General features: G+C 42.4%; 1 protein-coding gene across 1 annotated transcript in view; it reads left to right on the top strand.

Moving 5' to 3' along the window:
- The first annotated feature begins 8,416 nt into the window (after nucleotides 1–8,416).
- LOC105985125 overlaps nucleotides 8,417–24,105 on the top strand; it is a 148,934-nt gene continuing 133,245 nt past the window's right edge. Inside the window, exons 1-2 of the mRNA XM_013015531.1 lie at nucleotides 8,417–8,500; nucleotides 8,889–8,996. Of these exons, the coding sequence (XP_012870985.1) occupies nucleotides 8,438–8,500; nucleotides 8,889–8,996 (171 nt within the window). The 5' untranslated portion in view covers nucleotides 8,417–8,437. The remainder of the gene's footprint in view (nucleotides 8,501–8,888; nucleotides 8,997–24,105) is intronic.

Below are 24,105 nucleotides of genomic sequence, written 5' to 3'. Positions count from 1 at the left end.
AGAGGGGTTACAATTACATGGGCAGGATAATGCGTCCATTTCTTACCAAGCATTGCAACCTCCTCCTTTGTTTACCCTTCACCAAAAAAATTCTTATGAAAACCTTTTCCTAAGGCTCTAGTCCACCCATCTCCTGCTTGTATTCACTCTCCTCTGTGGAGAGTTTCTTTTTTGTTGTTGTTGTTGTTGGTCTGGGCCTGATTTCTGGGCCTGGGCGCTGTCCCTCAGCTCTTCAGCTCAAGGCTAGCGCTCTACCAATTGAGCTACAGCATCACTTCCAGCTTTTTCTGCTTATGTGGTGCTGAGGAATCGAACCCAGGGCCTCATGCATGCAAGACAAGCGATCTACCACTGAGCCACCTTCCCAGCCCCTGTGGAGAGTTTCTTTAGTAAGACGATGACCAAAAATTCCCTTTCATCTTTGTTGCAGTAGTAAAGAATAACCAGGCAAGGTATAATTGCATAATATCATGATGACTACTTTTTAAGAGTTCCTGGTCCTTGTAATCAACTCCCAGGGTCTCTGAAGCTGTGAGCTCCCCAAAAGCTACACCACAGAAGCATAGAATCTACAGATTAAGTGGACAATGATTATGATTATTACCTACAATGTTATTACTGTTGATCATGCACTATCTATGCTAAGTAAGCATTTTCCTGCGTGATTACATGTTACCACCACAGCAGTCTGGAAGTTATTTTCTTCCTTCTTACCAATGGGGAAATGGAGGCCCAAATAATCAGCTTACTCATTCAAAGTCACACAAGCCAGAATTGCTCATCACTCCCCTCACTCCACATCTGTCAGACTCACGCTTGACATCGACAGAAGTAGTGAAGGGGGAAGTGGAGGGTTAGAGAATGGAAGGTGCTGCCGAGCTTCTTGAGGAGAGTTGGAGAGACTGGTTGTCAGGAGTCTGGTGATGAACACACGTTTGCTGCACTGAGCAGAAAATCTACAACCCTGTCCCGTTCCCGGAGCGTGAGTTCCTCCTACACCTCTCTGTTCAGCCTCTAAAACCAGGATGACCCTGTGCCAGATTCCACCCTACCTGCTATCTTTTTCTTATCGTTCTCACCCATAGTAGACTTTCATATGCCGATGTGGCTGATTGGCAGAGCTTAATTCTCCTGCCTACAACTTGACTACCAAAGATGCTCCAGAGGTACTGGTAGCCACGATTTGAGGATCATTGCCAGACAATCGTTGCCAGACCCTACAGCAAAATCTATGAGACTCTTACCTCATATTAACCAGCAAAAAGCTGGAAGTAGAGTGCCAGCCTTAAATGAAAGAGCTGAGGGACAGGCACTGAGTTCAAGCAGCAGTACTTGCCCCACCCCACCCCCAAAAATGTTTGTGTGAAGGGATTTCTGGTTTCTCCCTGGAGACCTAGCATTAATTAGACGGGGAAATCTCCAAATAAGGAGAGACACTGGGCAGCCCAAGCAGCCTGGCCAATGGGCCCTGGCACAGATCCAGTGAATGGGAAAAGGGAGGTTCGCTGAGAAGCTTCTGTTGGCTGTGCTGTGCTGTCCTGGCCAGGCCAAACGGCCAGACCTGAGAAGAAGTGGAAAGTTACAGCAAAGGCTGGCCCTCCTCCTGTCCTCTGTGTGGCGTATCATATTGGAATGTGCTATGGAAATTGCTGCTGAGCTTTATCTGATACCAAAGGATGCATAACACATTTCTCCTTCAGATACTGGTAAAAAGGCCAGTCTGTGCCAATGCCAGGATGAGAAGGAGAAAAAAAAGAGTAGGGTTTCTTAAGCACGTCAAGTTCAGCTAAGGATTGCTTTGGTCGATATCGAGAGCATCATCATTGGAGTAAGCGAGTTCTCATCACTGCATTCAAGAATGTTTTACTTAAGCTTTAAAGGCCACTGGGTAAAACACATTACCATTTCTCTGAACACTGCCAACGATAGAACATTCACTGCTGATTATTTACAGGTGAACAATTATTTATTGAACAAAATAAATTAATTTAGAAACCTCACAATAAAATTCTATCACCACATTCAGGAACGAACTCAAAATCTCTCCTTCCTGTAACCATGTGTATTTCCTAAAAACACTGGTGCATGATGGGAGAATGGATTGTTGATCAATATGTCCAAGTATTCAAGTAATCTAAACCTGTGAATGATGTAAATTAGTAGTCCTGCTCCACAATACCTTAACTAATCAAATGAGAAGAGTACTTAAAGTATCTATGAGCCGCTTAATTGAATTGTTTTAAGAAAGGATATTTTTGGTAGTTTTAAATTAAAGAAACAAAATTTTTAAAGCAAGATTGACCTTTTTCCTTTGGTGTTTTCAATCCTTTTTCTAATTATTCTCACCATTCTTTGAAGTAGACAACTAATGGTTGAGTCAGTTTTAAAATAGACTGTTTTTCCCTCGTTTCATGACATACTTGTTTCATATATCTGTGTATTAGAGTAAGGCTTTGTTTGTGTTTTGTTTGCCATTACTGAGCCTTGAACTCCAGGCTGTGCACTCTCTCTTGCCTTTGTTCTGTTTAAGGCTGTCATTCCAACACTTGAACCATAGCTCTATTTCCAGAATTTTCCTGATTAGTTGGAGATAAGAGTTTCACAGACTTTTCTATCCCTGCTGGTTTCAAAATATGATCTCCAGATCTCAGCCTCCCAAGTAGGTAGGATGGGTACAGAGTTTCAGTTTTGAAAGATAAAATGTTCCAGAAAAACGTAACAATGTAACCATACTCAATAGCCCAGATTGTTGGAATAATATGTAATTACTTCAATTCAAGCTAAAACATTAAAAAAAAAAAACTTACTGTAGCTGGATGCTGATGGCATAATCCTAGCTGCTATTTAAGCTTTTTGCTGGTTAATTGTTGAAAAGAGTCTCACCGAGTTTCCTGCCTGAGTGGAGTTGAACTTCAAGCCTCAAATCTCAGCCTTCTGAGTAGCCAAAGTTACAAGCATGTGTCACTGCTGCCCATCTTAATCAGATAACTTTTAATAGTCTTTAAAATTTTTGCTCTTAAAAAATTATCTTTAAGTAGTTGTACAAAGAGATTTCAATCGAACATGTCAATTTAGGAGTACAATGTCTTTTGATTTTCACATAGAACCAAACCTCAAGAAGTTAGTATTGAACAGAAATTCTAAGCTGAGAATTCTGCTGAATATATTTATTCGGATTGCTTTATCATGATTTGTTTTTCTACTGCTTAGCAGAAATATCTACTGACCTTACAGGAAATGAACTGGTTTGAACTGACTTGAAATAGGAGCTAAAGAGTTAAGAATTTGGGGCTGACTTGTCATCTCAGCTACAATGATAACACTAATAGGAAGATTATGGTCCTGGAAAAAAGCAAGATCCTACCTCAATGAATAACCAGAACAAAAAGGTCTGGAGGTGTGGTTCAAGCGATAGAGTACCTGCCTAGCAAGCATGAAACCCTGAGTTCTAACTCAGTATCTCCAAGAAGAGAGGAGGGAGACATTGAAACACAAGTCTCCACTCAGCATCACCATAATTCATTAAAAATCATCCTCTTAACACCAAAATCTTACATTAGTTATAATTTTAGAATAAAGGATGGTCTTTTCAGTGGGATACATCTGGCTTCATGAAAAACATCGTAATACTATTTTTGACATCTTGCCTTTGTCCTTCAGTTGCTGACTGGCGAAAGTGTATTCGCAAACCAGCCTCATGGTCTAAGCTGGCACTGGGCACCGCTAGTGAAATGAAATCCCCTTTTGCTGAAGTTTTCTTGGGTCCCACCCACTTTGTTATGTCCCCCAACCACCCTTTACCCTTCATCCATTCTGCTCTGTTCAAGGAAACCTCAGGCTTCTCTTCAGCTTCATCCCAAGGGAGAGTGGCGGAGAGCAGGGATGAGAGAAGAGATGGCCAGGCTGCTGAGCATTCGCAGCAGTGGCTAGATTCCTCTCCCTGGGCCTTTCCTAGATTCTCCCCTGAGACCAACCTCCCCTCTCTTCTCCTGCCTCTGGTCAGGCTACACCATCCCCCTCTGTGTAAGAAGTCCCTTCCTGCAGCTTTTCTCAGTCCCTCCTGTGAACAGCCACCTGTTTCCATTGAAAAACACATTCCTTATCCAAAGATGAAAACACTCAGGCCGGGGCCAGGGGAGTGCTGGGCTCTGAGTTATACACAGTCAGATTCTGAATGCAGCTCTCCAGGGGACTGGCCGAGTGCTGTGCTTGCTGCTGACCCCTCCCACCGCTGTCACCCTCTGGGGCATGTTGAAGGACACTTTCTACCACTGCTTCTTAGTGCAGTTCGTTCACATTCTAACTTAAACCTCTTCTTGGATGGCTATGAAAGAAATCCCCAACACAAGAACAATTTCCACTTTTGTCTGTAAAAGCTAAAAACAAGAGAGTGGTGAAATTCCCATGATGCCTTGAATTCTGATGACATAAATGTGCCTGGTATAACTGGTTGAGAGTAAAGGCTTGTATCTGAGTGAGAAGCATAATCAGACAGTAGAAGAAGGGTAACAAGTGTAGGTCCGTAGGTGCCTGTCAAGCAGGGGCAAATAGGAATGGACAGCAGTTGTTTACAGAGGGAGAGAGCAAACAGGAAGTGCAGCCATTGCAAACTGTGTTGCAAGCATGCTTTATTTGCAGGAACTTACTACACCTCTCTGAGCAGGGGTCCAAGCATGTCCAGCAAACTCAGACCTTTTCAGGACATTTAATTCTTCAAAAGTCACCAATGGGGTTGGAAGTATGACTCAGGTAGTAGAGCACCAGCCAGTGAGCAAAAAAGTGTCAGATACCAAGTTAGAGTCCTGGTTTCAAATGAAAAAAAAGTAATTTTTCAAATGCTCTTCTACAAAGGTAGAATTTGTTGTGTCTACATTTTTACCTAGCAATCTGGCTTCTAAATAAAGGCACTATGTACACACACATAATTATAATTAAATTTAATTATCTCAATTCACACATGTGTGTATGTGTGTATATGAGTTAACACATTATCAACATATCAGCACTCATAAGAAAACTTCAGCTGTTGAAGCATTTACCTGTATTACTTGACTGATGATTAGCTTTTCCACCACCTGACTTTGGCCTTGATCCTGCTCTCTGCAGGCAGAGACTGCCCCGGCAGGCAGGACTTCCCTGGGGCTCTGTTCCCTGCCAGGGTCCCAGGCCCAAAGCCTGAAAAGTATTGCCCAATGAAGCCTCTGTTTCGGCCTCTGAGCATGAAGGACTTGTCCCTCTGGTGCGATCCCCTGCTTGGCTGCCGAACCACTGGTCAATCAACAGTTACATATTGGGTTCCTGTAAAAGGCTCCCACAAGCCCTGTCTGGCCATTATACATATGGCCCATCAGAGACCATGCACCAATTCTCAAGGACAGGGGAAGTTTGCATGGCTAAGCTTGGAGAGCAAGGTCATCATGAGAAAGAGTAATAAAGATGCAAGAACAAGGGATGGAATAAGAAGATGACACTGGGTTAGCTTAGAGAAATCAAGAAAAAAAGAGCCAGGGAAAGTATATTTTCCTCTGATTTCCCAAGTGAGAAACCTCTGCGACCCAAAGGAAATTTACTCTTACAGTCTTATATCAAGTTTGTGTAGTCCAGAGCCCCATAACCCCTAGTGTGCATTTGTGGAACAGTCTAGCGTTTCTACTATAGTCAAGGAGTTTACTTAGGGTTTAATATTATTTACTATTATTTTAATTTGATCATCTTAGCTAGAGATATTTCAATTTCTGTCTTGACATTTAAGTAGAAAATGTTAAAGACCAAAAAGTGGATATAAATAAAAATGAATTATTGAATTCCTGGAATTTATCGTGTGGAAATCCATGTGCATGTTTAATCCCCAAATAGATATGTATATATAATAGACAGGCTGATAAATTAGATCTGTTGATAGCTAAGATACACATATATGGCTATTTCTCTTCATGCTTTAATGTGCTTTGGTCATATTCACTCCCCCTTCAATTGCCTTTCTTGCCTCCGCTCCTTCTTTTCTCCACATCCTTATACCCCTTCTTTACTTTCACGTACTTTTATCCCTTGAGATTCCACATATAAATGAGAACATACCATACTTGTCAATGTGACTGGCTTCTTTCACTTAGCATGATGATCTCCAGTTCCATCCATTTTCTCTCCTCCAAATGGCATCATTTCATCCTTTTTTTTTTTTAATAGCTGAGTAATAGTTCACATTTTCTTTATTCTTTCGTCTATTGATGGGCACTTCGGTAGAATTTGTATCTTGATTATTATGGATCCAGCTACCATAAGCATAGATGCACAGGGTTCTCTGTTGTATGCTGATTTACATTTCTTTGGTTATGTTCCCAAAAGTGTCATATCAGGATCATGTAGTAGTTCTATTTTCAATCTTTGGAGGAAAGTTCTTGCTCCTACAACGTGCTTGTCTTTGCATAAACCGATTCTCTTAAGGGAGCAGGGGAGGCAGAGGCAAATGTGGGTGCAGGTGTGACCGCTTTAAGGAATGAAAGGTATAGGTTGTAGTAGAGTGAAGGTATAGAAGGTAGGCTTCGCATTCCTCACAGCTGGCTTAGACTTCTCATTCCTCACAGCTGGCTTAGACTTCTCATTCCTCACAGCTGGTTTAGGTATCTCCTCGTTCTGCAACACTTGACATTTTCCCGTGTTTTTTCTGTACAAAATATCCCAGGTTTGCTTAATAACTTGTTTCATCTGGCTTTGACTTTACAGTGCCTTTATCTTCCTGGAAATGGCCGCTCTTGGCCAGTGAATTTCAGGGTATTTAGAGGAAAGGGCATAAATTAATGGATTAGTGGATGTGTTGCTGAGCTTGTTCACAGATTTTTTTTTCAATAGCCTCTTGAGATCAAATATCAGAGTCTGCCTGGAAATAACATCAGGTATTCCTAATGCCAAGGGAATAGTTTGACCTCTTGACAATACCCTCTTTCCAAATGTCTCGGAGTATGCAAGTATGTCCAAGTATAAATAGACAAAATGTTTGCTTTGAGGCTTGTTTTATGGACTTACTCTTTTATTTAATTTTTATTTTCCTTTTTGAGTCCAGATCAGGCTGGAAAACTCATTCTCTGAAACCTGGGTTGGCTCTGCACTTACTTCAACCTCCTACTTCAACCTCCTGAGTGCTGGGATTACAGACATGTGGTGTGGCATAATACCTACTCTTTTTTGTATTTTAATACTTTTTTTATTGTAAAAAATACTGTACAGAGGGGTTACAGTTACATGAGCAAGCATTGTTGCCTCCTCCTCTGTTTTTCCCCTACCATCCCTTCCCTCCCCCCTCCACAACTACACCACCCTCCTCGCCCCCAGCCGAAATTGTAAAGTTCGTTTTTCAACATAGTGTCTTGTAACTACTAAAATCATCCTGGGATGGAGAGAACCCTTGGTTCACATTGCCCCTAGTATCACCAGTCCAGTCCCAAGATGCACCCCTATGACAACGTTTTGGGGGGAGGACGGGGGGGGATTAAGATAAGTTCATTAAGAAGTTTATCAAGTCAGACCAGGTCAGCATTTTTCTAAGACCATATCAAAGAAATGCTAAGAGGTTACAGGCTGGGGAAAGTCGCTATAAAGCACAAGATAAGCTATAGGCTGGGGCAGCCCACCGATTGGCCCGTCCAGCCTCATCCCTGTCCTTCTGGTAATGAAATCCGTGAGAGGACCAATCTGGGGTGTTTAGTAATGGCTGCCGGCCTGGAGGCTCAAGACTGACCAGGCAGGCTGGGAAGGAAGGACCAGCAGCGGGAGGTGCAAGCTTTCTTCAAACAGCAGCTAATGGCAAACTTATGAGGGTGCTTCTGCCGCTGGATGCGACAGACTTTGGCTTAGGGACAGGTCGGTTGTGAGCATCATAAATTGGCTTCACCCAGTGGAAGTTCATTTTCTTGAGAGGCCAGTAAGTAGCAGAGACCCACAGCTCAGCATTCACCGTAAACAATTGTTAAGAACTGAGCGACTGTTTTCTCTCTATGGTTGGCCCCACTTACCAGCAGATGGCTCCATTGTATCACCAGGAAGTGCACACGTGTAAGGGTAATGGCGTAACCAAAGGGAAAAACAGAACAGCCCTTAGACCTTTAGAAACAGAGTTCCTTCTTGATGGGGTTCATCACAGGCAGCTGGGACAGGGGGAATTTTCGCAAGCAAGCAGGACAGACCCAGAGAGGCTGTGAGGTCAGAATGTTAGTACAGAGGAGCGTTCTCTTTTCATGTTTTCATGCTGCTCTGTAGTCGTCACATTAGCCACTAAACAGTTAGGAAGTGATTTGATTCTCTACAGAACCTGTAATGATTTCTATACCAGTGTGGCACCATCTGCTTGTAGCACAAGAAAAGCAACCTTAGAAAAATGTTGAGAGGCAGTATGTATTACATGTGTTACATCTGAGTTACATGGGCTGATCTCTGGGGAAGAATGATCCAAGACTCTTACCCAGCCATGCCTTGTCTTTGGAACACTTTTGATAAGAGGGTGAAGGTAAGAGGGACCCAGGGATGTCTTTCTCAGAAGTCTTTCCTGATAGGTGGGTGTTCACCATGCAGTGATTTAGGTGACCCCTTCCACTAGGGAGAAACTTTGAGCCTTAACTTGTGACTTGAACAAGAGTTGTCCATGAATCAGATTCTACAAGGACTCAAAGGAGCTTTCTGAAAGCGATTTCTTTTCGCCATTCAATTTTCACCTTCTAGTCCAACACACTGAATTGTCAACTAAGATCGATGGTTAGTTTTAATTCTCTGTTATTACTGTTTAGAAAAAGAAGGATTAATGTGATCCTATGAATTAAGCCGCTCCTCAGTTCATAAAGTTGTTCAAAATGTGCTCAGGAAACTAATTGAAAGTAATGTTGGTTATTGTTTTAAAGAAAGAGTCGTTGGACACTGGGCAGATGACTTTGACTTCGGCCCAACTCAAGTACTTGGAGATTTGCCTGAAGGAAGCAGAAGAAAAGGCGAAAGCTTTAACCGAACAGGTAAAACCTGCACAGGGACTGGATGTATAGGTTCTTCAGTCACAGGATGGAAAGTGAATCTCTGACATATTTTAACCTCTGTCTTGGGGGCTTCCACATGTACTTGGACACACACACACACACACACACTTCCCTTATATACATGTTATGCTCACATGCTTAAGCATACACCATACAGGAGCATGCACACATATACACACATGTATGCACACACACATGTGCACATATAACCATCCTTGTAAACCTAACAGGACTTACTGTAGTCTATATGGAACTTTTCAGCCTTAAACTTTTTTTCCACATTTACATCTTCTTTGATTATTGTTATCATTATTATTTTGGTCATTCTCCACAAACCATGTAATCCTGATTACAGTGCATGGTTTTCCTAAGAAAGGCGTATCAGCATTTATAAAGAAACAAGCCCAAGACACATAGGAATGACATAGAATAATTTTGGTAAGCTATCTGAAGACAGCTTACTTGGAAGAGTGATTCTCAAACATTGACTTCCTTCTTGGAGTCTGAAGACTCTCGGAAGCCTAGCAGGTCACAGAGTGGAGCTTGGCTTGGGTCATCAGCCTGGGCACTGTCAGAGCGGCCGGTGCCCTTCATGGGCCGCAGATCGCTGACCTCAGACATGGCGGCTATAGCTAGCAGAAAAGTCCAGATGGGGGAGCTGAGCCATTTCCCAATGACATTAGTAGTGAACTATATGTCATTACCCCCACCCCACACCTGCTTCTCCAAGCTGGATTCCAGCCCAGGGCCCAGGGCCACCTACCAAGGCTCACTCTTAGTGAAAGTCAGTGGAGAGAACAGGAAAGAGTAGACCTCAGTATAGCAGAATGCTTATTAATTTCCCATGGACTGGTATAGACTGTTGAGAAAATAGTGTCTGCACTCCTTAGAATATTTTTCCATTTTCTTTAAGTAGTAGTATAAAGGGGTTTCAAGTCAGCATCTTCAAGTACACTGCATCTTCATCCCTCCCAGTAACAGTGTGTATTCCAGCTTCTTGGTAATCATTTTGTGAGGCTGTGAGATATTGTTCAGAGGAGTTGCACATTGGACTCCTCCCCCCCTCCTGCATATATCATATACCATTTTCCATTAGTGTTTGACACGATTTTTCTGCAGGAACTGTATTGTGAGAAAAGAGCTCCAGTTTGCATGCAGTGGAGTACATGCCGATTGTTCTTTGTGCCTGACACAAAGAAGTGGATTCATTCTCCTTTCCATTTACAAAAAAATAAATACATGTGTCCTTAACTTTAGGGTGTGTTTATTGTTTGTCACTGAATGTGACTGACGCTAGGGCTCACCAGGGGATGTTTGTCTATTAATAAAAGTATGTAGCTTTTTAAAGAAAGTTTCCATCTCAGGTCCGCGTCATGGCTCAGGACTGCCAACTGATTTTTATGTTTGTTTTCTCTGAACCAGACAAAAGCAAACCTCAATCTGTGGCAGAATTACGAATTTCACAAAAAATAATGACAATACAAAGGAGGGAGTAACAATGCTTGATAGGAAATGGACTCATTACCTTCCTCATGTAACTGTAACCCCTCGGTACAGTATCTTTACAATAAAAATATATATTAAAAATAGTGATGATGGACTTTAGCCACCATTTCAAAGCACCCACGCCCCCCCCCCCCACAGACACATACAGACATCTAAGAATTTAAGAGCTTCCAATCTGGGAAGGATTTGTGCATGACTGACTAAAGTAAGCATTCCCTATGCTGAGACATAGGTTTATTTTTTATACTTGAATGATTTCTATGATTTCTTATTCAAATAAGTCAAATTCCTTTAAAAAATGAAATACAAATAGCCCCTAATATTTAATACCCTTAACTGTACGGCCCTTTTCCATAACCCCAGACAATTAGATGTACTTGTTCAACTTTTAGCAGATTTCATTCAACTTCTTTGTACCTTTGGGTAGCAAGATGGACACACAGGGTCTGCTCTCACAAAATAGCTCAAGGACAACAGAATCACTAAAAATGAAGGAAAGAAAAAGTGGACATTTTCTCGACTTCAACATGAAGTTCACAATAACATTGTGTTTAAGGGCTTTGTGTCTTAATGTACTAAAATACAGTTCTGGAAGTTTCAGATTTGCATAACCGAGTGAATTTAATTAGAAGTTGGCAATGATTTGAGCAAAAGGAAAATATGATGTTGAAAAGCACATTGCAGGCATTTTCAATATTGCAATTTTAATTAAGTTGGGCATTTTATTAGACTTGGCTGCCTCCTCTGCTACTGTTGAAACAGATCAACCAGGTTTCAAAGGATTTAACCCTGAGATTTTTTTTTTCTTTCCAAGTTTTTAGTCTAGTCTTACCCTTGAAGAGATAAAAAAGTGTAATAAGCAGCAGCATGTGGCCTATTTTCAAATTTAAATCTCTGTTTTAAAAACAGATAGGGAAAGCACACAAGTGACCTTTCGTAAGAATGTTAGCTAGAACAGTTCAGAATGGAACGGATATCTGTCTCCAACAATCAAGCATTTGTCCACTGGGTGCCACTGTCTTCCTTGACAGTTTCTACCATTAAGCAACAGCAGAGAAAGATATATTATTTTTTTTATCACTCACAAAGATGACTCTGTGTATGTGTGTGTGTGTGTGTGTGTGTATGTATACACCTGTGTGAGTGAATGTTTTCATCTGCATCTGTTAAGACTCCTTTATATGTCATTAATTTAGGATTTATTACAAGCATGCTAGAATTGCTAGCTGGCTTTTACCAATAACTCAAGTAATGTACGTTGTTGTTCTGTGGCTTAACACTGGCCCAGGTAGACAGACAGGGCTGAAAGAGCAGAAGAAATGACAAGTCAAAGGTTGGTGTTGGAACAAAGGAGTGGAGGCTCCCAGTGTTGCCAGCCAGTGGACCTTGCCTTTGAGAAAGGGGAAACGTTAATCGTTCTCCAAAGTCTATCTCTTGGCTTTGCTTTTGAAAGAACACAGAATGAACTCTGAAATGGGAAGTACAGGTCCTGTTGTTGTCATCTACATGAAGCAACTGTGGGTCTCGTGCCTCAGTTTACTTAAACTGCTTTTTCTTCGTGAAAAAGAGGGAAAAGAAAAAAACCATAAGGAAATCAGGAGATTGTGGTCACCTTCCCCAGGTGAGATCAGCAGTCAACTCTGGCTATCCATTATTCTCTCTTGCTCTGTAGTCATGTCACTATTGTCAATATAAAAGAAACATTAGAGCAGGATGCTTTACAATTAAAACATATAATTTAAACTTGTCAAGGCTGTGAACAAAATGACTAGACACTTCAGCTGGAAAAGAAAGGATGACTAGATTCCAGCTCAACTCCAAATGTCTCCACAATTGATGTGAAAAAAAATACCTGATTATATTTCTTATAGGTTAAACTCAGTGAGAAGAAAACCACATTCCTGGGAATGAGTAGTAGATAAAGAAAAGGGATAGGCGATGAGGAAGAACATTAAAAGTGTTAAGAATGTGAAGAGAGCCAGACACCAGTGGCCCACGCCTGTAATCCTAGCTACTGAGGAGGCTGAGATCTGAGGATCAAGGTTTGAAGCTAGCCTGGGGAAGGAAAGTCCGTGGGACTCTTATCTCTCATAAAACCACCAGAAAACCTGAAGTGGAGCTGTGGCTCAAGGTGGTAGAGTGCAAGCCTTGAGCGAAAAAGCTCAGGGACAGCACTGGCCTAGACCCTGAGTTCAAGCCCGTGACTACCACCACCACCAACAACAAAAGTAAAGGAAAGAAGAAAAGTACCATTGTTTTGGAGATGCTCATAAAAAGTTGCTTATGCCTTTGTGCTAGCTTCTATTACCAATAGACGTAGGAAGATCTGGTGATTGTCATTTAGGGCCACACAAGTAAATTGACCCTATGGCTTTTCTACGGAGCCAGATTCTAAGAAAATGCCAAGCAAACCAGGAGTTTCACAATGCAGCATGAACGCAGACAGCCCCAGGACAGAGTTCAGCAGGCGACATTCCTGCGAGCCAGAGTTTTTCCCACTTACCAAGGCTTTCTGGTTTTCCTGTGCCCAGCTAGAAAACCCAGGCTTTTTCTTCCCTACTGTTCTGTTTGCAAGCCTTAGGTTGTTGGGCATTTCACTCCATGCCTCTAGCTACTGTTGTGTCTAAGAGGAGCAGATAAACATACTACGATTATGGGATAATCGTCAGACTTCTGATGAGATAGATAACGGTGCCTTGGTAGATGGTATGATCTGCATAAAGGTGTCAACTCAAAAACCATGCTTTGCAATCTAACCTCCAATATCATGACATTTGAAGGTAGGATGTTTGGAAGGTGGTGAGATCATGAGGGTAGAGGGCTGGTGCATTTATCAGAGGCCTGAGAGAGCACCTTTGCCGCTTCCACATGGACAGGAAAGAAGGTACCATCTGTGAACCAGGCTAGCTGGGCTCTTACTAGACACCAAATCTGTTGGCACCTTGGTTGTGACTCACAAGAACCATAAGACATAGATTTCTACTCAGTATATGACATTTTGTCCTATCAGCCCAGATGGACTGGACTGCAGGGTCTCAATGGACCTTCAGTCAGGATCCAATTTATCTTGACTCTCATCCACGTCTTAAGAGAAACGTATCATTCTTTTCATGTCTTGGGCCACAGAAATTATTCACAGCTCCATTCAACCACAAAAATGGTGGTGGTGGTGGTGGTGGTGGTGGTGGTGTGTGTGTATGTGTGTATGGTATATGTGTATAGGTATGTGTAAGGAATTTCTTTCCTTACTGGTGTCTCCCAAAACATTGGCAAGCTGGCACAGGTCCTATGACAGCCGTTATTACCTTACTCTCATAGTCTTAAGTCTCTCTGTTGGTGAAGCTTCCCTTCCTGCCTGCCTCCTCCCCTAGTCACGCTCCTTTCTCTGGGTCTTTCAGTCCGCTTTCTCTTCTATTCTCAGCTCTTCATTTGATATAATGTCAGTTCACGCTTTAATGGTGTTTTTCATTCAACACCCCACGAGGCTTCTGTGTGTCTGTCCTTGCAGGTTCTATGGTTTTCCCCAGACAAGCCGCGCTGGTGTCAGGTCACCTCAGGGTTTTCCCTGGTAAGCTGGACAGAGGTGGTTTCCCCTCATTCTTACACCAAGACAGGAATCCACTCGTACCTCTGCCAAAAGGATTCATTTGGGACACTTATGGGTGCGCAACTAGGAAAATGCTCATGCGTATGAACTATGCTGTAAGGACTAGTGGGGAGGAGATTTCTGGAGGTAGGAAGCCAGGTGGGAAACTGACCTTTTTGTTCCCAAGCATCCTTTCTGCCAGATGGAAATGAGATAGAAACATGGCACAGTAAGGGGGCCTCTTGATGATCTTTGATGGGCATAAAATACGTTTAATCCTGTGGCTTCCATAGAGGTGATCGTGGGATTGGTGAAACCCAGAGATTGATGATACCAAGAACAGAAAGAACTTTCAATAGAACCAAACGTAATAGTTTTGTTTCTTATTTTTTAAATTAAGATTTAGGATCTAATTTTAGGGAAAACATACCTAACTATTTTTTTTCTCACCTCTTACTGTTGGCCCATATTTGTATAATTTTAACCGGTGAGATCGACATTTTCTAAGGCCCCAAACAAAACTGGCAATGGGGCATTCCTGTATCTTTACTGTCCCATTTGCTTGACCAGTTAGGACATTTGCAAAGGAATTTCCTTTCCCTCCTTCTCTTTCCTGGGATCTCCAGCCTAGCTCTTCCTTATCTTAAAAAATAATTGAAGTAGAAGAAGAATGGGGCAGGGGTGGTGGTGGCTGCATTTGCTTCCTACAGGAATGCACGTCAGGAAGCAGAGCTCAGCATTGTAACTGTTGGACAGTGAGTAGAGAATTAGCATTTCTTAGGCACCTGCAGTGTTCCAGGTACCCAGCTGAGCTGTGTACACCTTGCATTAGAGCCACGCCATAACCCTGTGAGAGGCAGTTACTACCATCTCCATTTACTAGTGAAGACAAGGAGACTGGACATTGATATGTTCCCAAGTCATGTGGTCAGTAAATAGTGAATTGGACATTAGAAGTGGACTTTTTTTTTTTAATTCAGTGCCTAGTCCTAAGAATCATAAAATAATGCTCCTGAGAATTTACCACATGAAATCCTGAAGATTTCTAGACCCTCCCCTAGGGGTTTCTGATTCAGTGACTCTAAAATCAAACTTTTTAAACTCTGGGCCCAAACATCAAGATTTGTACATGTCATTTTCCAGCCTATGAAGGGCAGAGAAAGGAGATTTATTACATGGTAGCTTGTGAAAGACAGCGCATGGACATGTCACCAGCCATCTTTGGAGTACAGATGTTAGGTTATAGGTTTAGGTAGACAGGGAATGGACACAGGAGAGGAGATGTATGTATGGTTATTCAGTGCTCCTGGGGAAAGGATGGCTTGGCTGGCTGTTATTTTAGTCCTTGTTTTGGGTAGTTTTCGGGAATGCTGGGTCACGGTCACCCCTGGTCAAGATAAGCAAGTCTGTCTTTTCTGGTGGGTAGTCTGTCTTGAAGAAGCTCTACTGATCCTTAGGGAGCAATTTCAGTTCCTGTAAATATGTTATTGATCCACAGTAAGTCCTGTTCTTCCCAGATTCCAAGGTGATTGCAAAATGACTGCAGAGAGAAATGGCCTAGAGCAGAGACACAGACAAAATGGTGGCAGGTGTGTCCAGCTTTTCTGCTGTTTCCTTAGTCAATTGGTAGGCCCAACAAAAGCTGCTTTTCTGTATCTCTTCCAGATCTGGAGTATGGTTTAAGAATTTGCATATCTAACAAGATCTCATCTAGTTGAAGCACCAGATGTTAACCCAGACCCTTAGGCTGAAGTTCCTTTTCTCTGTGTTCCCCAGCAGCTAGGAGCAAATCGCTTTGGATTCTGTTTGGGGATATAAAACAGACGTCACCAACAAGGAAGGCAGATTGAATTTTCCCTCACACAAAGCAAGTCTAGGCCCGCCCATGCCAGGAAGCTGGATAGCTCCAGGAGACTTGAACTTGGTCTCTTTGACTTCTCCTACATGGCTTCCCTCTTCAGTAGAACAACAGAGTCCAGCAGCCCCATGTTTTAGGCAGCACTGGGAAGGAAGAGGCTCCCGCAGGATGGGGTGGTGGTGGAAAGCAGAACAGCCCTTATCCAAGGAATTTTTTAGAAATCTCAATAACCAATTCCTGTAGGTCACTGACCACTTCCATTTGTGTAAGATCTGAGAAATACAGTTACATACCTGGACACAAGTCTGAGGGTTTCTCTTTCTCATTAAGAAAGTAAGAGTGGACATTTGTTGGACGAACAGCTATCTCTGCCTCTCTTTACCAAGCCCTTGACCAGATTTGTTTGCATAGAAAGTTTATCCTAGTGACGTCCATGCTCTTTTGGGTGGGGAGATTCATCTTCCCCGCACTAGCTATTCCTGAGAGAACTAGTTCACCATGGAATCATCTTGACACGTTTATACTGGCTTATTCCTGAGCGCTAGGTAAGTAATTGTTTTCTAGGGTCCGTATCAGTGTGACATTAGTGGACATTGCTGTGTGGAAGTGTCTGTCATCAGACTGGTGTCTGGAAAATGTGTGTCGTTGGGTGTCCTTCGTGTAGAAAGAGACAAATAGAGTATGCATTCATTTCAGCATCTCAGACTGAGGTGGTATTTTCTTTGATGTCTCGGTGCTCTACCCCTTGAGCCATGCCTCCAACCAGCTATTTTGCTGTTTAGTTGGAGATGGAGTCTTAGGAACTTTTCAGCCAGGGCTGGCTTCAATGTGTGATCCTCAGATCTCAGCCTCCAGCGTAGCTAGGATTGCAGGCACCAATCATTGTTGCTCGGCTGGAGACCCTTTTAAGGCAGGAAAGATAGAGGAAGGCTGAGCAAAAAACCATTGCTCTGAGAACCTGTGGTCCAGTTTACAGTCTCAGTCTCAGCCAGGACAGAAAGCCAAGTGACAAGAGTTAGGCAGGGCGGTCGTCCCTCCGTTAGAATCATATGAACGGGGACTAATAATCTGTGATCTTTAATTAAAGAAAAAGCTGTAAGCGCATGTTGTGAGAATGGCTGAGAACATTAAAGCAAACCTGAGAGGAAGCGACATAGAAAGGAAAAAGCCCAGGGTCTGCCCTGGCTCTCAGCTCTAATGCCGCTGCAGACTCGCTCTGTCTGCAAGAACCCAGTCTGAGGCCCTAATGGCTTTCAAGGCCATTCCATGTCAAGACTGTGACCAAGCTGTCTATCACAGAGGGTGCTGTGCTTTGTTTATTTGCTTGCTTGCCCCCCCCCAACCCCTAAGCAATGCACTCATTCGGTTCCCAAGCATTGACTGAGGCCCGGCCATGCATCCAACACTGTGCTGAGAGGTAGGAACAAGGCACAAAACAAGGCAGGCAGGATCCGGACGTGTAGAGCTGATATTCTCGTGAGAGGACACAGACAACAAACAAGCCTGAGAGCACACAGAGCTCCCTGGGGTCTTGAATTCTGGGCTAGGCCTCAATGAGAAGTGTCTGCTGTGGGTTAGTGCTGGGTCTTAGGGTAGCCATGAGGCTCTGGTCTTTGGGAAAGTAGGCATTGGAGCTCTGTGTGTGTGTGTGTGTTGTGTCTTATTGGATTTGGGGGGATATTTTTTTTTCCTTTGGTTTGTATTTTCTTTTTGAGTGCTACCTCCTCAGTATATATTACTTGTGTTTATATTGTCCCTCAATCAGTAACCTCTTCTGTATTTCTGTTTCCTGTTCTTTTCACCTATTTTCAACAGCTTTCAGCATGTTGTCTTGTGCCACCTTCATCCGCAGACACAGTGGGTTTCTATACTCATTAATGACTCCTACCGCCGTTCTCTTTTCCCCTTTTCCCTGTCCCTCATTCCCCAGTCTTTAAATCCTGATACACACACACACACACACACACACACACAATGTTTGTTGTGCTGAACCCAACTTACTTTAACACAATGATCTCTAGCTTTATCCATTTCCTTTCAACCACCATAATTTTATTCTTCTTTATGGCTGAGTAATACTCCACTATGTATATATACCACGTCTTCTTCATCCATTCATCATGGAAGGTCATGTAGGCTCATACCATAGCTTGGCTATTATGAATAATGCAGCAATAAACATGGGTGTGCAGGTATCTCTGTAGTACCCTGACTTGCAATCTTTTGGAGATATGCCTGGGAATGGTATCCCTAGATCATATGACCATGATTAGTTTTTGTCCTTTGAGTAACCTCCGTGCAGCTTTCCGTTACTCTATTGGTTTTGAAAGCTTAGGCAAGGTAATGCCTCAGATTGCTCGAGGTTCTTGGGACACCATGGGTTTCCAAAAAGGGATAGGATTCTCCTTTATAGTACTTCTTTAGCCATAAGACTATGTCATAAGCAACAAAGCAGAGCTAAACAACAGCTGGCGAGGTGGAAAGAAACATCCCAGAAGCAGAACAGGGAAGATTCTGACAGTTTACATTCGCTTGGGACTTGTAATGACTTCTCCAGGCATGTCTGTGTGTGCGATTATAAAGCTTGGACAAGAAGCAAAGAAAACCCAAGGAAGTAGTGGGTTATGTTTGACTATCATAACTAAGAACTTATTGATTCTGGCTGGGATGTCTCTCAGGGGCAAAATGCTCACCTAGCAAGTGCCATGCCCTGGATTGGACCCCCAGACCAAAAACAAAAGAGAGAGAAAAAGAAAAAAAAACCCTGAAATTATTACATGTCTCTATCCCTAAAGGAAGTTACCACTATTTTCTTCTTTGCATCCCTCTGCTCCACTTGTATTTTCTTTAGAAGGGAAATTGATGGCTGGTAAATTTTTAGATACTGGAAGTTATGTACTGAGTGGTGAAAGTTGATGGCCCCCAAATGTTCCGGCTCTTCTTTATTGTTCACATGCAACAGTGGGCTCCTTGATGTCAAGTTTACTTGAAGTAAGTAATGTGCCCTTGGTAGGAGTATTCATTTCTGCAAACTCTCAGAAATTATGCTTGATATGCCAGACTGCGATCATGAGGTTTTTGTGAATGAGTTTTTGTTTTCCTGTCTATTTTGAAGTCGACTTTAATGCCATAAAAATCACAAGCAGTCTGTTTGGCCTGGAATGGGGTTCTTTGTTATCATAAAACTTACTTATCAGTAACTTTATTAAGCAGTTTGGTTAGTCAGAGTTCTGATGGACTTTTATAGCCAGAGTTCCCTTTTTAATTACCCCATCCCACCACCCCCCCCAAAAAAAAAGAAAGAAAGAAAAGCTTCCCATTCAAGCAGATGTCTATCTTCATTCATGCTACGGGGTTATTGGGCATAATTTGGAGACTAGAAGGGAAAATTTTCAGGCTGGTGAAGAGAAGTGTTTTGAATTGAGTTAAGCACAATGACAAGCCTCTGTTGTTGCAGGCTGGGTGTGTTGGACTGCCGGCTTGTTATGTAACCAAAGACTTCCTTTTGCTTGTAAATGTCAAGATCAAACAGAGGTCAGTTTTAAATAGCTGACTGGTGCTAATTAATGTAATGTTCCTGTATATAAAAAAACAAATGGCCTTGTTCCTTAGAAGACTGTGATAAGAGCTGCTGTCATCTTTCTGCGTGGGTTCATATCTTCTTTTCTTGTATGGCATTCACATCTTTCTGGGTGGGTTTATATCTTCTTGTTTTCTGTGGCATTCACATACATTTTCTTTATAAGGTTTTCTCTGAGAAGCCACGTTCATTTTCATTTTTCTTTCTGTTTCTAAGTAAAATAGGAAGTGAATGTCTGTCTTAGTGGATTTTGTGATTTTGTCCCACTATAACAAAAGACCTGAAGGTTGGTACTCCATAAAGAAATGAGGGTTATTTAGCTCACAGTGGTAGAGATTCATAAGAAAACTGCCAGCATCTGCTTGGCCTGGAAGTGGGACCTAGAGTAGTAAATTGAATCTCAGTGGCAAGAATCTATATAACAATCTATTCCTGGGTGAATTCTCCACACCTAGAAGATCCAACTCCCCTCCTATAAGGAAGAACTAATCATTCATAACTCCTATATTTAAATTCCACCAGACTCCCCCCCCCCCCGCTCTCTTAAAAGTTGTACCATACTGGGAGCTATACTTTGAGCATATGAACTTGTGGGAGACTAGCCATGTCCAAACATAGCTATTATATGCTTTCATTCTGCAATTCATTTATTTATCCAGACCGTATTACATAACCTGTAAAATGAGTTAGACATTCTACTAGACACACTCTGTACTTCTTCACTCAGGGCATTTCCCAAACAGCCCGGGAACCTCGTCTGTGCTATTTTACAAGCGAGTGCTCCTCTCGAGTCATCCTCTGTGCTCTTGCTTGGTGACGTGGCTTTACGGCACCCAGCTATGAGAACCAGCCAGTCTTCCTCCTCTTCTTCCTACCCTAAGACCTGACCCTCCAACTGCTTACTGAACTGCTCCACTGCGCTTCCTTCTCACAGTCGACTGAGGCCGGGCCTCTCCAAAAGACAAGCCATCTGCTGCTTCTGTCTCCAAATCTACTTCTTCTCCTTCATCCCCTAGGCCATTGAGAGGTGACACCATCCACCCTGTGGCTAAAAGCAGAACTCTGTGCTAGTGTGAGCACTGAACCATGTCTGTCCTTGGCCATCTAGATGCTATCTTGTTCCTCTGAATCCGCATTTTCACTCTTGTCTGGCCAGAGCAGCTTCTCCTGCTTGATTTCCAGGCTGCTCCTTCTTTATGGATTCGTTAATATGATAGCTAGAGTAAAGACCACCATGCAACCCCATATTTCTCCTCAGCTTAAACTCCCAACTAAGCCACCTTTCACTGTTAAGAACAAGTATGTGATCCTAACGGATCTGACAATATCATTTGGACTTGAACTCAGGGCCTGGGTGCTGTCCTTTAGCATTTTTGCTTAAGACTGATGTTCTACCACTTGAGCCCCAGCTCCACTGACAGCTTTTTGGTGGTTTATTGGAGATAAGAGGCTCATGAACTTTCCTACCCAAACTAGTGACCAGCTGAGCACCATTTTCTATCTGACCGCTTACTTGTTTCTCCACTATTTCATCATCCCTTCTTTCTGTCTTTAAGAGGCAGAAATGGCTTGTTCCTTAGAAACAAACTCTAATATATTCCTTTCTCTTTGTTTCTGCCCCGAACTTCTCTGCTCTGCTCCTATGACCTCCTTTTCCCCTCTTTTCTGCTAATCATACTTTTCTGGGTGGACAAGAGTATCCTGTACTACACATCGCTAAATTCAGAAGCAGATAGAAAGACCCTGCTGTCCTTTATTAAGAAAGTAAGGTTTTCAAACCACCATGCAATACCACTATTTTTATTTAGTTTTCTTTTATGCTTTATTTGGTACTTTAATTAAAATATACTTTATGTTACTACATATATGGAACATATTGCAAGTTTCAAATGGATTCATGGAAGTATCTCATTTTTTTCCATTTTAATTTCTATTTCAGCAAACATGAGCTGGACAAAACCTACAAATAGTTAAGGATTTCAATAATTATCAAGACTACGAGGCCCTCAGAAGAAAAAGGTTAAAAGCTGCAGATTTAGTAACCCTGCAGCGTGTCATCTAAGAGTCAAATCTCATCTAGGCTTATTAATATATATATACATATATATATTTATATTTAAAATAGCTTTGCTTAATAAACCAAGTAATAAGCGTGACACAGAGCTCTTAAAGAGGGCAGTAGCTTCAGCTGCTGGTAAGCCCTGACAGTTGATTGTTGAACCCAATGATCTATTCCTTTTTAAGTAGAAGAAAACCAATGAAGTGAAAATATTCCCCATTCACACAGGTACAGTACCACCAGTGCTGGAAGAATTGTCCACATTGTCAGACTTTTTTTCCTATGATGATCTCCTGCCCACTGGTATTTAGATCCAAGCCCCCCATGGCTGCTTTGACTTTTCCCTACGACTGGCTTCAGCTCCTTAAGCCTGTGTTCACTCACAAAGCCCCTGTGTTGACATACGTCTGTTTCTGATAAAGTTATTTTAAGTTCATCTCACATCCAGGTAGAATTACACTCCTCTAGAATTACGTAGGGGAAGAGAAGAATGCTTTGCAGAAGAAGCTGCCAGAGTCTTGGTTTCAGTGATAGAGTTCCATCCACACAGTCAAGGGAAAACACCTCCAGGGAATGTTCCTCTCACCCAGACAGACATGGATTACACAGTGTAATGCGCATGTGCAAATACTAAAAACTCTGGAGGGAATATGCAATGAGGTATGAAATTGATTTCCATTCCTTCCTGACTATGGAATTGGCTAAAATAAACACACCAAAATAACAACACCAGAAAGAAAACTCTTCCCTAGTCTGGCCCAGGGAGAAGCCGTGATCTAGGCTGCATGTTTCCTTCAGGTCCTGGGACTTCTCCAGGTCCCCAGGTCCCATGTGGCTCCTTGCCTCCTCCAAATTGGATATCTTCTTCTTCTAGGACTTTTACTATCCCATTATTATTATTGTCTCCTGTATTCAAAAAATGAAAATGCTGCAGACTCTAACCCTACAGATTTCCACCTTCTACTGCTTTGGCTATGTGTGTATGTGGTAGAGAGCTAGTCATGAGCAAAAATGGTTGGGGATAGTGCCAAAGCCCTAAGTCTAAATGCGCAGGCGTGCACACGCACACACACACGCATACACACACACACACACACACACTCAGTTTGCCTTCTTTATTGCGTCACCTGTGAGAACTTCTCCTAAAGTTGCCTAATTTTTGTTTCCAAGAACATAAACTCCTCAAATAGACTAGCAGGGATGTAGAGAAAAGACAAGGTCTGAGAGAGAATGGAAGATAGCAGAATGCACTTGGGATGCTGGGAGGCCCACCAGCGGAGGAAGCCTACAATGTGCTCTGTAAAGTTGCTGTGAGGATGTGCCAAGCCCAGCAGGTGGCCGTATCCTAGAAGTGAATCCCCAGTCCCTGCGCGGAAACTTCAGAGACGGCTTGGGTTCTGTACTTGGGGCAAGGGGTGGCTGGATGATGGTCAAAATAAGAACCAGGGCAGCTTCTCCAGTGTTCTGAGGACATCGTAGTCCCCCGGATGGGTGAAAATCTGTGTGTGTGTGTGTGTGTGTGTGTGTGTGTATGTGTGTGTATGGAGTATCCTCAAGAATGAGCGTTTGCCTAGGGTTGGGGGCTCTGAGTTAAGATAAAATGGATACTTCTGGCAAACTTGTTTGTGTATTATGAACTATTTTTATTGTTCCTGGAAATAGTAGCTTTGTTTTTCTAGAATTACTTTATGTCCATCATTACATTGACTTCAGTTTCTCAGAACCTTTTACATACAAGCATTGACCTTTATTTAGCTCCAAGTCAGTGATTGACTGCCTGAACTTTTACTATGTCTTTTCACTTCTCTCTAATATTCTTATCTATCCATAACTTTTTTAAAAAAATCATAGAAAATTTAGGAATCTATGCACAGATATATAACTTTATATTTCAATTACTTGTGGACCTGAGGTTAAATATGTCTGCTTCTACACAGGGATAAATATTCTTTTATTATTCAAGGCTTTTTTTTTTCAAAAGAATTGAAGGGTATTGTGGATTGAATTGCAGCCTCATAAAATGCATTTGTTGCCATTCTATCCCAGGAGCAGAGAACAAGACTTTAAGTAAGGGTATTGCAGATATAATTAGTTAGTATGTGGCCATACAGTAGTAAGTGGTCTCCTAATTAAAGGAGATTGGTGTCTTTACAAAAGGTGGAAATTTGACTGGGCACTAGTTCATGCCTGTAATCTTAGTACTCAGGAGGCTGAGATCTGGAGAATCATTGTTCAAAGCCAGCTTAAGGAGAAAAGATTGTTAGACTTCATCTCTGTAACTAACAAAAACAGAGCCAGGCTGGGAAAGTGGCTCAGTGGTAGAGTGTTTGCCTTGCACGCATGAGGCCCTGGGTTCGATTCCTCAGCACCATATAAGCAGACAAAGTTGGAAGTGGCACTGTGGCTCAAGTGGTAGTGCACTAGCCTTGAGCTGAAGAGTTGAGGGACAGCGTCCAGGCCCAGAGTTCAGGCCCCACGACCACCACCACCACCAACAAT

Source organism: Dipodomys ordii, unplaced genomic scaffold (genome assembly GCF_000151885.1).
Source record: "Dipodomys ordii isolate 6190 unplaced genomic scaffold, Dord_2.0 Scaffold27, whole genome shotgun sequence".
Classification (NCBI taxonomy): domain Eukaryota; kingdom Metazoa; phylum Chordata; class Mammalia; order Rodentia; family Heteromyidae; genus Dipodomys; species Dipodomys ordii.
The sequence above is the reverse complement of the archived record's forward strand: the minus strand, read 5'-3'. Positions and strand labels throughout refer to the sequence as shown.